Here is a 15,264-nt window from a genome sequence, read left to right on the forward strand (position 1 = left end):
TTGAATTCTTTGGGAAATCCAACTTCATCTTTTTTATTTCCCCTTTTCCTGCTTCCAGAGCATGGAAAGGCTTCTAATTCTGTTCCCACAATTGAGGTTTTCTTTATTCACTTCTATGACAAAGGATTCATGACGTTGACCATCCTGAGCTCTATTAGAAAATCTACGTAGAACTGAAAAGGAAACCCTCAGGACGTCTGTTTTTTGCAATTCTTGTTTTTTCATGCAGGATTTTTTGCAGCATCTGGCCAGCAGAAGGGCTGAACCATCCCTCCTACTGCCTGCACGTAGCTGACATCCCAGCACTAAACAGAGAGCACATTAATTCTTCCAAAAGTGCCAAAAAAAGTCAGATACCAGAAAATGCTTCTAAAAACGCAGGAAGTTGTTTACTGATTTAACATGCACTCTGCTTATAAGTTAACACCAGGAGGGCTTTTATTAATTAACAGTGTGCTGCGAAACCTTCAGAGCGAGGGGCATGTGGAATGTGGATACCCTTCATAGCAGCGCCTGAACCAAATGGATCAATGTCTTAAAAAGAAGTCAGGAATTTACACGTGCATCCCCTACTTTTTCTTCAGCAAAGTAACAGGACATCCAGAATCCAGTCCACATTATAAAGAATGCTGCCCAGTCAAATTAGTTCTCCCTGAACTCAAGGAAAGGAATATGAACGTAAGGCTTCCTAAACAGCAAGACACGCTAAGCTGATTTACACTCAATTCTTGCTAAAACTAAGAGGTCCAGTTCAGCAGTTCAGTTTCGCCTTTGACAACTTCTCTACAGGCACCATTCATTAAGTTCTACTTTGCAAAGAGCATTTATGCTGAAAGCCCTCATAACATGCAGTGCCATATACTTTTCCCATGCAAAGCTGAAATAAAATTTGGAGGGGGGAGGGGAACCAGAGCTAAACGCAGCCTCCATTTTACAAATAAATACTGTATATGGGAAAGAACATTATGATCTGTCTATCTCGTGCTATTTAATTGTCCCCTGTAATTTACGTTTCCAAGTAACTCTGCTTTGAATGCAACTCAGAGCATTTTGATAGCTATCCAAACTTTTATCTTTCTTCTCCTACATTGAGGTTTGGTTTCTGGCTTTGCTACTTCTATAACGAGATTCCATGTTACCAAACAAGACCCTGCTTCATCTTTTTCCATGCACAAAGGGCAGCAATCAGTCTTCCCTAGAACTCACCAGGCCAAGTGTGGCATATGGATTTTCTTTAAGGTCTATTTTTCTTCAGCTACTGACTCAGGCAGCTCCTGATCCAGCTGCAGTGCTGGGGGAAGGAATTCCTAATGCTACATTTGCTCTCTCACCTGTCAAGACAGTGCAGCATTTCCAAAGTCCATATGCAGCCACTCAAACGAGTGAAAGAAAAACAAACAAACAAAGCAGTACACAAATCAGGCACTTACTGGGAAAACCAAGGCAGGCTCAGAGGCAGCACATCAAAGGTGCCACAGTGGGGAAAGAAAGGACTTCTTCGAGCAAAAGCAGAGCCCAAATAACACGTGCTTCTGACCAGTCCTAACTGCCTTCTAAGGAAGGGCAATGACTTACTTAGTGGCCCTTTAAGAGGAAAACCTACATCCCAACAGACAAGAGATCTCAGATACAAAGCTTCCTTTATATGCTTGTTAATTGGGATCTCCAAAGTGAAATGGCCTACGTCTATTTTTACCCCTAGGAAATAACTGAGAGGAAGAAGAGAAGAAGTGAAGACAAGAGAGAGAAGCTGCATCTAGTTGTGCACTACTAAAACATGTTTCTTCCCACAACTTTTAATAATACATATATTATATATACACGTTTCCTATAATGATGATTTAGAGTGATTTTGGGAAGCTCTGTTTCGATGTTCTCCTGGAAGTATTCCAAAGCTGAAAACCCCAAAACTGAAAGGGACAGGAGAGGCAGGAAGAGAGAATATCTGTCCTTGCTTAGCACTGTACCGATCAGAGCTACCAAAAACAACTTCCAGCAGCATCTGAGGAGGGGGCTGAGCTGCTGACCAGCTCCCAGGTCTACCCTCAATTGATTTAAGTGCACCAGGTCACTGGGAGCTGGCAGACCAGCATCCTCATCCACTCACCATTCCCTCTGGGCACTCATGCTGCAGTTTGCTGCCTCAAACAAGAGTCTGGTGGTCATGACACCCAGCTTTTATTTGCAAGTCTGAAGCCACAATAGAGAGGTCAGAACTCGAGGCAAGAGGCGAGGGCTCCCTGCTCCCAGGCTGGGTGCCAAGGGAAGGGCTGAGCGTGCCCCCGGAGCACAGCACAGCCTGGGCACTGGGGTTCTCACTGCAGGTCCCCTGATAACATCTTGTGTGGCCACAGACGAGCCACCAGGTCGTTCCTTATCTCAGCTTACTCCTCTCCGAGGCAGATAAAATAAAACTCTTTGTCACAGGGTCACACAATGGCTGTTTAACATATGTAAATGATTCCAATAGGCTCGGGCAAGCTAAGCAGGAAAGGCAGAGCACTGCTGGTGGTACTGTTGGAGCTGCAGCGCTGACAGTGTGTGATGTCACTGGGGCAGCAAATCTTAATGCTGAGCACACAGAAGTCTCTTTAGATGCAAAAGCAAAGCACTGTGAAAGGATTGTATTCCTAATCAGCCTCCTGTCAAGCCCTGGCTTCCATTTGCCCTTAAATCCCAGCGCGGCAGCATGATGTGTGTGCGTGAAAGTGCCTGCGTGCCTGGCCTCTCCTTTTGAAAAAGGAATCTAACAAATCCTTCCAGACAGCATTAGAGAGGAGAGGAGGCACCACCAGATCAAAACAGCCGCCTCAAGTGACCCCTGTTCTGCCTCAGAGACAGTTGCATAAGCTTTGTACGGGAGTGGGAGCTGACAGGAATGCAGCACGACAGAATGGGAAGCTCAGGTCAGCAGGTTGGGTTCAGCTGCTCATAGTCAGGTAATTCTGCACCATGGCCCCTCCTGCCACCCTACATGGAGCAGTGCCACCACGAGCACCATTCTGGGGTCAGGACACACTTCTGACTTGGGGTGAAAGAACCATCTGTCTGGAAAATCTGCATCAGCTCAAGAGAAACGCTGCAAAAAAGACAGAGCAGCACCTTCTGATTGCATCTGTATGAACTGAACGTGCTGGACTAAGAGTTACTGAGAGTTTGGTTTGCTTTCTGGGTACCTCACAGTCCTAATGGAATGTGGCAAAGGGCATTCTAAAGATCTAAGTGCTCTTTATCCCGGAGCCACCCGAAATAGCATCTTGTGATGTACTTGTGAAATTCTGAAGAAGCCACACAAAAGCCTGGAAGCCATGGGCTGTGGAAAATGGAGCACAGCAATGCAACTTATGATCACACAGACCATGGGAACACACACAGGAGAAGAAAGGAGACATTCAAACTCTAGATGAGTAGTGAATGAGTCTGGAAACCTCATGTTTGGGAGAGCTCTAAAAGAGGGGCTTTTAAAGGAGGGACACGGGCTTTCCCAGCCCGGACCCACCACCAGTAAATTGTTGCTGTCTGTTTTTTCCACTACTTACTGACATCACACTGCTTGAGAGCCTTAAACATCCATCAGTATCTGACTTGAATGGAGAGTTACTCCCAGAAGATACGAGGGCACAGATGAAAGAGTGCTAAAGACTTTGGAAAGCTTTGGTCAGGGATCTGTGCTGTAATTTAATTAACAGTTCAGCATCCAACACGTGACCACAGCCAACCCTGAGAATTTAAGTCTTCACTTCCTTGGAGAACTTAGTCTAAACGTTCTGGAAGAGAGACCTCTTCCTTACAGACCCTTCCCAGACAGGGTCACTATGTAGAATACCACTGTGCTTTCTCTCCTCATTCTCCTTACAACAAAAGCTTTTCCCTTCCTTACATCCCTAAGGATGTTCCTCGAGGAATGAGTGCGGCTGCCCCACTGCCCACCTCACTGCATGATGAATTAATGTCTGATGCTACTCCCCCCAAAACACAATGCAGGATATCAGATCACTTCTGGAAATGCTGCAGAAGTAACTGCTGAACCCAGAACACTTACAGGAATGGGCCAAGAAGTATTTCAGTCTTTTCAAGTAGATTTCACTTGAACCTGCTGACCACTCCTTTTGAAGAGGAAAGAGCAAAATATGCCAGTATAAGAGTGGGAGGAGGAGAAGTTCTGCAAAAGGAGAACTAGCCCTTTGAATGTACATTCAGGTAGTTCTGCTTTTGCTAGTTCAGATGGAAAACTAATAGAAAAAGAGACACAAACAATATCAACAACTTCTGTGATGTTTCTCAAAGGGGCTTTTTTCCTCCCTCCCTCCTTTCTCAGTACCGCTGCTCAGCATCAGAAACCATGACACATACACTCCCTGTTTCTCTATGGTCACAGGGCTACAGAGGCTCAGTGGTGTGAGTTTGCAATTCCCAGAGATTAAACGGGGCAGTTCTTTCATCAAAGGTTCTGTCGTGTCACTTTTCTGGGATCAAATTTTGCTTTGCCAAAAGATATCTAAAATTTCAACTGTATCAACATGCACAAATAGGAGGTGGAAGCTTTGTTTCACTTACCACCTTATTTGAACTGATGATGCATTACATCACTACAGCCCATCCACAAAACAAAGCAATCCCATAAAAACAGGCCAAAATACTTGATAGCCCTTGCTCTGTGACCAGCTCTTCATAAGCGTGCTCATTCAGAAATGAAAGCCAAGAGGACAAAACGTGGGCTATCACTGCTAAAGCCTGGAGATTTGGAAGGAGTTATTTGCATCTCTAAACATTGGTAATTTTGAAATGCATGAGTTTGGCACTTCCAGAAAACCAGGCCAATGTAAGGCATGTCCAGCCGTACACACAAACTCACTTAGGGTCAGTCGAAAATCACAGGCAATGAGCAAATTATGCTCCAGTTATGTCAGTGCACATCCCAAATCAGCGGAGTTACACGGGCTTTTCACTGAGAGCAGTCTGCCCTATTTACTGTAACAACCACACACAAAGCACAACTGACATCTTACTGGCACCGAGCTGAATGAGAACATGCCTACCATAATTAGCATTTAACACTATAGATACACGTGAACGCGTGTATTTCAGAATCACTATTGTTTTCCTTTCCCTTTAAAGGGAAGGAACTCCCCACACCCACCCCTGCAACCCTCTGCACCTCATTTCCATCTGGCTGACGCTGCAGTACCGCTGAACCTCCAGCTGGATCCCACAGCATTGTCTTGAACATTTTGTTCCGCCGGAGCTGAACTCTAGGAGACTCACGGTTCTAAACAAAAATCACAAGGCTTTATGTACAAGAGCAGCCTCTCAATAACAGCCCGTGCCCCTGGTACCGTGGTGGACAGGCTGGAAATAGGGTCGGCTCATGGAATGAGGCCAGTTGTTGTGCTGTGGGGTATTTTGTTTTGGTTTTCAGACACTGCTGCTTTTCACACAGCGCAGACAAACAGGGAAGACTCTTCCTTTCCCAAATGCAAGAAGGTTAGCTTGGTATCTCTGAAAGCCTTCCCAGACTGTGGTGTGAGGGCGGGAGCCACCTCTCACATACTGCTATAGCAACAAAATGTTTTTCAAGCATGATTTGTTGAAAACGGTAAGTGAATTAAGACCCCACAGCACTGTAGTTAGTTCTGCATATCTGCATTTTTCCTTTCCTTCAGTGAAGGACAGGAGAACCACTGGCCATAGCAGTGATGTGGGAGGCTCGTGGGTACCACTGCTGCCACCCTCGGTGCCTGCAGCCCAAGCTGGATACACACCAGGAGCAGCCCATCCCAGCCTGGCTCGCACACAGCACGATGCCTGGAGTAGCAGCCCCCCTCCTCCCCCCCACCAGGGCACATGGAGCAGAGCTGAGCCCTGCTGCAAGGGTTAACAGAGCAGGCTGCTCCCATACCTCGCCCTCATCAAACATGGCAAGAGGCCTCCCATGCTGGAAACTCCTATGACCCAGTTAAAAAAGACAATGACCCAATTTCATTATGACAGGAATGAAGCCTTTCTAATTTTCTCCGGCAAGAGCTGTCTCAACTGAACAATTCAATTCCATTCGAAGTAGCCCTTTCACGGTGCAGAAATTTGCAAAACACATTTTTTTTTTATTGCCACAGCCTTACCCTTTTATGGCACATTCATGGCAGCATTTATTCAAATGCTTTACAAATTAAGAAAACACATTTAATACGGAATAATTCCCCACACTCAAATTCCCCTCTTGTTTTCAGATGTAAGAATTCCAACATCAAGCCAAGATAAGACGTTCCCAGGTATTGTGATGAGTGCTGATTTCAAGGCAGTGTTACTCTAACTGAACAATGCACACATTGCTTCGGTGGCACCCAACTCCCTTTGTCACTCCAGCAAAAAGGTCACAGTAAAGCGCCCTGAGATGGCTGTGGGCATATTGGAATGCACCCACTTCACAAAAAGATGCATTCGATGAAAGCTGCGTGACAAGACCTTTGCACAGGAGAATCAGGTGCTAAGTGACACGCGTATCTCACTGTAAGTATGAATATGACAACGTGAAAAGTCAGCCACAAATGCAGAGAGGAAGTGCTAATCAGTGCACTTGTGTTTAAAACAAGGAAACACAGCGTTTGCCTTGTGTGAAACTTTTAGATCGTTGTAGAAAGTTCTGATTTAGACAAATCCTCAACCCGGAGCCCTCCTGATGATGCGATTTTCAAATGAATTAGTTGTGTAAAGACTTTGCAAATCCATCCTTGCAATACAAAGCAGAGAATGAGTAAGGGAAAAGCTGTTCAGCACAGGTCACCCCACTGCAGCCATCCAGCCCAATGGATTACAGTTGCATTGGGGGTAAAGGAGCGTGCACAGAACCACAAACAAACAGCAAAACTCTCCTGAGCCTCAAAATGAAGTTACTGGATCCTGGCAAGCAACTTTCGCCTCAGGTGCTTAATCCATCCTACACTGGTTTGTTTCTTCACGACACAAGCTTGCTTTTTATTTAATTATACTCACAGCATGTGCAGGAAATATGGTGAGATTTCAGAAATGATTGTTAACACCTTGACCAAAAGCACAATGTAAAGGATGGCAGAATAGGAGAAAGAGGCACGGGCACTTATTTAAAGCACAGCTCTTGACAGGTTTCTGTCTGACCTGGACCTGCCTTGCCAACTCAATGGACTAAAATCTAAGCTTGCTGGCTCCAGGCAGGGACAGAAGATGCTATTTGATAGCTGTCATTAGGCAACTGGGACAGAAGATGCTATTTGATAGCTGTCATCATACAATTGACTCAAGTCACCTGAGAAGACCTACAAACTAGAAGGCTGGAACACCTACTGTAAAGAACTTTGTACCCACATGTCTATTTTTCAACAGCTGTAAACCCAAACATGAAGTTCTCTAACAGTCAGATGGAGGCCTTTTTATTTAATTAAACAGACAAGTTGACTTAAAGAGTGAAACACTGGAAGAAATTAGGAGTAAGATCCACAAAACATTAAGAAAAAACCCTCTCAGTCTTTAGGTGGCATCTCAGAACACCTGTAGGTTGGACAGCAGCAGCATCACTGCATAGCGAGGCATCAGGGCAAGCTGAGGTCATGGCCATATCGAGTCACCCTGAGCTTGCTTTCAGCCTCAGAACCCTACAGTACACATGCAGGGTGTATAAGGTAGGCTTAAGGACATATATATTTCAGTTTCTGTCAAGGAAATGATCCCTCCCACGCAGCAGTGCTGCCCTTTCCCCATTTCACGTAAAAGATGAAGTGAGACAAGGCTCACAACCCTCCTGGCCTTTCCTTGCCTATCTGGATGTCTCCCAGCTATGCCCACTGATCCACAGCAGCACAGCTGCACCACAGGATTGATTAAAAGAGGAAGTTTTCCTTGACACCGCCACTGACACCCTGGAGACCGCACTTGTGCAACCTCCACAGTGTGGTTGGTTCCTTTGCCACAAGCTCAGGATTCAAAAATAACACGACAGCACAATATTTTGTCATTATTTCCTCCTTTCTCCATCGCAATTAGAGCTGCATTTTAGGGTCTCACAAAGAGCCTACAGAAAAATAACACGTACTTGGTTCGATGGGAGCCTTTCCAGGCCCCATGCCCTAAATGTTGGCAATAAGATAAAGTGAGAAAAAAAATGGAGTTACTTAGAGAAGGAGAAACGGGGTTCGCCACTTTCTCTTCTGAGAATGTCAACTGCTTCTGAGGATAATGCTCCTAATCTCTTCCATCTCTTCCATTACATAAATTCACAGCAACCACAAGCTTGCAACGAGTGCGAGGCCTAAGGTGAGGTAACGTCCCAGTGCCTTTCATACATATTCATAAAAAAACAACACTCAGCAATAATAACATAATCCTGTATGTATGTAAAACAATCCACAGAAATCCTCTCAACAGCCCTGCTGGGCAGGGAGGCAAACATTTGCTCCTGTTTCACAGAGAAATGAAGTAACTCGCCCAAGGTCACCCCTCTAAATGGCGTCAAGAGCTGGGACTATAAAACAGTTCTCTTGACTCAGTCTCCTGCCCTGCCCACTAAAGCAGTATTAGCTCCTTGCACCTTGGTAATAACAAGGGGAGGACAGTTCCTTCCCCACCACCCATGAACAAATTATACCTAGCAAACACCAAGTAATTTGAGAGGAGGAATGAATGAACTCCTGTGTAGTTAATTCCAGGAGCGGATCCAGTCCAGGCCTGCCCATGAACAGAAAGAAATTCTTTCACATGCACGGGAGAGAAGAAAGGAAGAAAGAAGAGGGAGGAAGACAACAGTTATGTGCTAAAATTGGAGTAAAGCTCAGTAATCTCTGAATAGGATATAAAACAGATTGACCACCCTGGAAACTGAGCTGCCTAAATAAGGGTGTAATTTTTCAAGTACACGAATTGACTGCTAACCTGGCTTACCCTGCAGAACCTCCAAGGTGTGCTTGTGGCTTTAAATATTTTCTTGTTGCTGCTTTGAAGGCAAGAACAGACATGATCTCCAAAGCATCCGCTGATATGTGGCTGAAGGGAGGGTGGAGGAGGAGGAGGAGGAGAACACTGTAGCTAGCTGAGAACTGTCAGATCGTATTTGCCATCAAGGAATGCCATTTCCCAATGCCTGAGTTTAACTCTGGAATGAGATGCACGCTGCTGCTGACCCCTTTGCTGACATTCTATAGATTCCCTTATCTCATCAGCCCCTGAGCATCCCATCCTCACTCCTCCGCGTTCATGTTCCCAAACTGTCAATCTCCCTGCAATGACTCACAAGGTTCTGAACCCACCATTCGCCTCTATGAGTCTTACTATTTTTTCATATGTGTCCTTCTGGTTTAGATTGAGAGGTGTCTCATTCTTCTTAAAAGCTACAAACAAAATTAAAACGAATCACTGAGAGCAACGTGCCCTCAGCGCAACAGCCTCCCTGAGAGCACTGCATCCTTCAGAGAAAAACACAAGAACCTAATTCTGCTCTTCATGATAGCACTGTAAACGAGGAATAATTCTACCCAAGTTAAACAAGCCACAATCACTGTAACAACCACTGTGAGCAAAAGCAAAGCTGGGCCTGAATCTGTGGGCAGATTTCAGAAGTGACAATGAATTACAAAACACATCGCAAGGGTATATTGAAGTTCAGCTCTGCTTTGCACATTCTCTATGTATTCCCCTTACAACCCAGCTATAAGCATGCTCTTTAGCTATGCCATAATCCTCACCATTATATATGACAACGGAGCTGTTTATGCATTGATGCTGATGCAACCAGCAGCTGTGTGTTACTGACACAGTTCTGAGGAAGGTGGAGTGCTTTGAGATGGATGCCAACCAAGATTCCAGCAATGGCTTCACCTGCTGTACCCACATCCCTCGAGGACAGCCTCCGTCCTTTCCCTTCTGTCACCTCAATTCTGAATACCCCATATGAAACCAAAGCCTCACTCAACACTGCACTTTTTCAGCTGTAACAATTCAGTAACCAGTCAAGGGACTGTGTTAGTGCCCTCCCATCTAATATTGCAGGGAGAAAAGAATAAAATAAGACTGACCTCATATTTATAGAGCTGCTTTGGTGTTCCTTAAGCTATTAAGTGGCTTGAGCAAAAGGGTTAAAGAAAACCTAACGTGTTATTTTTTTCGCAGAGCATAGACCCAAACACAAACATGCACATCCATACGTTATTCAATTTGCTGGTTTAATCAGCAAGTACCAGTGACTCAATTAGCCTCTTAGCAGTGCCTAAATGCCACTAATTCAGCCCTCTGGCTGCTGCAGCCATACATACCCAGCTTGTCCCCTTAGATTTAGCGGTAACAGCACAACTATTCTTCTCATGACAGCACCAGGGGCCCAGACAGCCTCCCTCTCCCTCTCTCTGTTCTGCCAACCACACAGAAAGAAAAGACCCCAGGGCTGACTGTGTGTGAGCGGCGAGTAGGAGGCAAAAGGAAGAGGGAGACACTATTTCTATTCATCTTAGAGCTTCGTCCACCAAAACCCTTAAAAAAAAGAAATATACATTCACAGTAGCTCACGGTTTGGAGCAACAGCCTAACAAGGTGTTAAAGAAAAGATACTGACCTAATCTTTAGCAGCCCCACTACACAAAGGTTTCACAAATGACAGAAGCTGGGGCTGAAACAACACTGCTTGCTTCCATCTCATCCTCACTCTCACCATCACAAGTCTGTTCCCTGGATTGTCAGTACTTCAGGATAAAGAACTAACGTGTAAACCAGCATTTTACCTGAAACTTTCGTACTGTTAGCAAACTCAAATAACAACACAATGCCAGTGAGCAAACCCACCTTGGCTTGCTTATTCCGTACACTCAACAGCACATTTGTTCAGTTAATCTTTGCAACTGTCCTTTATATAATGACTAATTCAGGCAGATTGATTCCCTGGTGAGTTGTTGCACATTGTGCAGCCATAAAAGCACCAGTGACAGTCAGAGAAGGTGACAGGAACAGTAGGCTGGTGTTAGGGCAGAAGCCAAAAGGAGTTTTGGCAGCAACTAGGTATATGTCAAATTAAAGTGACCAAGCAATCCAGCTTCAAAAGTATTGACTCAGTATGAACAAAATGTGCTGTCAAAACACAACGTGTCAGAACTGAGCCCATCAGATCTATTCTACTTGATGACTATACGGAGAATTACAGGTCAGAAGAAACACAGGAGATCCCAGAGGAAAAAAAACACTGTACTAATTAACTTGCAATGTGGAAAACAGAGCGTTCTTACCCAGAAAACAGAGCCAAAAGACAGAGGAGCTCTTCCCTCTCTTCTTCTTTATCTTTCTCGACACTTAAATATCAAAGTTTATTAATTCATGTTCAAAGTGGAGTCACACTTATGTTCCAGTGCCACAATGCTTGCATTATGGCTTTAAATCCCTCCCATCAGCTTCCCAGCTGACATTCACTTGGCATCTTAAGACTGCGTAGGAACCTGGGGATCATACAAAACTGTATTTCTAACATAAAATGAAACAACTGGAAAAGAAAAAAACAAAAACACGCCACTTCCAAGTACTAGACAGTAAACAGACCTTGCACTCCTACTCCCCTTTCCACATTAATATTCAACAGCTTAAAATAAAGATGCACAAAAAAAACAGGGAATCCATAGAATTAATTAAACTTTCAGCATTTCATTTCAGCAGTCTCTGGTTTCCCAGCTGCACTGAGGTCACAGAAAAGACGAACATCACACACAGAGCTGTCAGAGCTCAGGTTGGGTAACGCAGGTTGTTCCTGGAATTAGATGGGGCTAAGGAGAATGCAGGGCCTTAATTAATGGAAACAAAACAACCTGTCCCCAACAGACAAAGGCATATACTCAGCTAGCATAAATCAGCACAAACTGCAGGTAAATAGTATAGCAAAAAAAGCAAGTCAGTTTCCTGTTCTCACAGATAACACTACCACAGCCTTGGACTGGGGAGATGATTAATGTATAAAGTTTTGATGTCCTTCACACCTACTGCACCAAAAGATATCACAAATACCAAGCTGAATGTTATCACCTCGATACAAGCAGATGCTGCTAAGGCTATTCCAGAAGCGACACCAGCACAGAACCTTCCACCTGCATAAAAGCCCAGGCTGGCTTTCCTGTACAAAACAGGGGGGAAATTGTTGCCACCGAGGGGAACTCCATGGGAAGAGAGCACAGAGACAACATCCTGCCCAGTGAATTCTAGGAGTGAAGCCCAGCTTCTAAAAACAGAGTTGCAGGCAATTGGCTCCAGGCTGCGGTATCCCCTGTGTCCCTACTGCTTTCACTGCTGACCCCCTGCACGCTCATAAAGCCAGCTGCTCCCAGGGCATCCCAGCAAGCACAGACTGCTGCCTCCCTTACAACTCAGGCTTCAGGAAACAATAGGACAGGCAGATCTTTGTAGGATTTCTTTACTTATTTATTTATCTTTAATAGCAGAGCCCAGCCACCCAGGGTGCGTGGAAATGTCACTGTGAGGGTGTGCTCCTTCCAGGAGCTGGGACAGAAGCTACGAACCTCAGCCTGATCCTCATCAAAGCAGCGTTTCCCTAAATACAGTAAGCAGGCCAGAGAGCAGCTCTACCCAAACGAGGAGATCACAACCAGACAGAACGAAAAGGAAGAATGTTCAAAACCGTTCTCTTGAGTAGGTGATGTTACTGCAGCTCATGGACATTTTGTCTTCCCTTGTCAGAAAAGCTGGCTTGCTAATTTATGGGCAGAGTGGGAAAAGCAGAGGGAAACAGACAGACACGGAATACTTAAAACAGGACTCAGAATGGAGACAAAGCTCCCCTTTCACCTCCTGCTGCTATTTACCATCTGGGATCCTGAAAAGGGGGTGATGGGTAGCTTTGTGATAGGTTTGGCAAGGGGCAGGACATTTAGGATTTTCTATGTGTAACGAGGTCATGTGTCAGCGCCTTCACAGCACATGGGAACACAGTCCAAAAGGAGGTTCAACAAAAGGGCTGCCCTGGCCAAACAGGAAAGATATTCTATTAAAAATAGAACAGCGGTAACACGGGTTCTTAATAAGATTAATAATAAATTTGAAGGAAACATCTCCAGAAACTATCTTGGAAAAGCACAGAAAGAAATAAGGCATTAATATATCCCATTTTTACAAGTACAAAGAAGTTCCCAAATCACAACATCTCTGCTTCTGCTTGGAAACCAAAAAGGCCAGGAGATTCCATGCTTCCTGGTAACTTTTGCTTCCTTGGCCCATTAACACTGAGATCAGGAAGTGGGACCAGGACAGGATTACATAACAGCGCTGAGATTCCCATTGATAATACTGAGGAGGTGGCAAAGACTGAACTCCTACATGTCAGAAGTGTGACATTTTTCTCTATTTCTAACATGGCTTTGTGTCACAAAAGCAGTTCATAAAAAGCAGATGCACTAAACACAAAGCACTGGTTTAGGAATGCTTCTCCTGCTTTTATAAAAAGAGTTATTAATGGGGTGAATTTCTTTAACACACCTCAATACAGTGAGTCTCTAAACAAGTTCCTTTTGCCCAGCCTCGATGGCTGCTGACTGAAGTGATCTGAACAGCACCGCTACTACAGACAGTATCTGTGCATTTGTTAAATGATTTAAAATCCATCCAAGATGAGGAGATGCAGGAAGCAGTCACTAGAACTAATGCAGCAGTGTCTTATCCACGTCTCTCAAAATGCTTTGGTTGGTAAAAACTCTGTTTTCCAGTCTAAAAGCTTTAAACTGAAGTCGCCGCTACTCAATCATCAACCTGACAGTGAAACTAAAGACTGTAATGAAAGACAAATGAGCAAAATTTCTATGCGTGCTGATGAAGTTTAAGCAAGATAATAAAGAAATTCTTTTAAACAATGGCTGGGGAGTACCTGTAAACTCATGGTGCGATGGACTGTAAGTGCAAATGTTCTTGTTCCTTCCAAACCTCCAAAAAACAAGCTTAATAATGGCAGATCCGCATATAATAACATTGGCTTCTTAACATCATTCTCTTACCACCTGACCACTGCTTAGAGATCCTTTTAAAGACAGACAAGACAGATGTTTCTCTAAATTTTTCCTCTGAACTTTCATGTGAAGGCAACATGTAAAATAATACATCTATAGCATCTAAAATACTGCAGCTGGGAGCTCAGGGGAAGCTCTCTGCACCAAACCAGCATCTTCCAAACCAAATGCTGCATTATAGCATGGCGCTTCGTGGCTAAATATCTTGCAGACCTTTCATGGGTTACCATTCCTATTTGTTCATGCGCATTTATAGTGGCATCCTGGTATATAGAAACCGAGGGAGGGGAGGTGGAAAGTGAGGAGGAGAGAAATACCTACAGGCTGTGCGTGGAAGCTGAAAAGTTCTCCATAGCCAGCATGCCTGAATGACAACAGATGATAAACTTTGCTTTGCAATTCAGATCTACCTTTGATGTATCTGCTATCACTGGGATAAATGTTATTTGAAAACAGGTACCCAAACAGCAGACCTGTACCCAGCTATATGTTATTTGCATTGCACCAGGAGCCTCAGCTGGGCCACGTGCTGTGCTGAGCCAGAGGAAAGTGTAGCCACATACTCATGTGTGTCTGCGATGCATTAATGTGTGAGTCGGGGTTATTACGGGAGGAAGTCACTGAAATCAATCAATCTTCTTCTTATCTCTCTCCTCTCATTCCTGCCATCACCTCAGCATTTCAAGAAGCCAAAAGAGGCCACAAAACAACAACACCCTGATGCATGATTCAGAAAGGCAGGGATGGCCTTCGCAGCATGAGTAAATGACGTCCCTCACACACTCAGACATCTCAACTAAAAAGATGGGGTACAAAAGCAGCCCCAGTTCTGCACTGTCACAAACCTGTTTCTTGTTTTAACACTGGGCTACTTTCATCGCTGCAGCCACGCTGACACAGCAACGTGCTGATGTGCTGCAGCTGTGCAGAAAAGCCACTTGTTTCAAACTTTGTCTGGACAAAAGAAAGCATTTAATATAACACACTGCAGCCACATCGGGCAGTTAAGGAGATACCACAATATTGGGATCATCGAGCTGGAAGAGCAGGAACGACACACAGCCTTCCACTCCAAATTTTAAGCACAAAAATCCTTTATTATTTTTCTTAAAGCATTGTTCTGAAACAATAAACGTGGCTTTGCTTTCTCTACAGCTTTGAAAAGACCCCTCCATATAAAGGGACGCACACACACAGCAGTGCAAAGGTCAGACATGCTGGGCAATGCTCACGAGTTGAAAACCTTACCAAAGAAAAA

General features: G+C 44.5%; 1 protein-coding gene across 5 annotated transcripts in view; it reads right to left on the minus strand.

Moving 5' to 3' along the window:
* The window catches only part of SKI (SKI proto-oncogene), an 88,619-nt gene that overhangs the window by 59,370 nt on the left and 13,985 nt on the right, over nt 1-15,264 (minus strand). For 3 of the 5 annotated variants that reach the window (XM_015882470.2, XM_015882469.2, XM_015882471.2), the window contains one exon: nt 5,159-5,269. The exons of the other annotated variants lie outside the window; for them this stretch is intronic. In XM_015882470.2, coding sequence (XP_015737956.1) covers nt 5,159-5,269 — 111 coding nt within the window. The remainder of the gene's footprint in view (nt 1-5,158; nt 5,270-15,264) is intronic. 5 annotated transcript variants of the gene reach the window in all.

This window comes from Coturnix japonica, chromosome 21 (assembly GCF_001577835.2).
Source record: "Coturnix japonica isolate 7356 chromosome 21, Coturnix japonica 2.1, whole genome shotgun sequence".
NCBI lineage: Eukaryota > Metazoa > Chordata > Aves > Galliformes > Phasianidae > Coturnix > Coturnix japonica.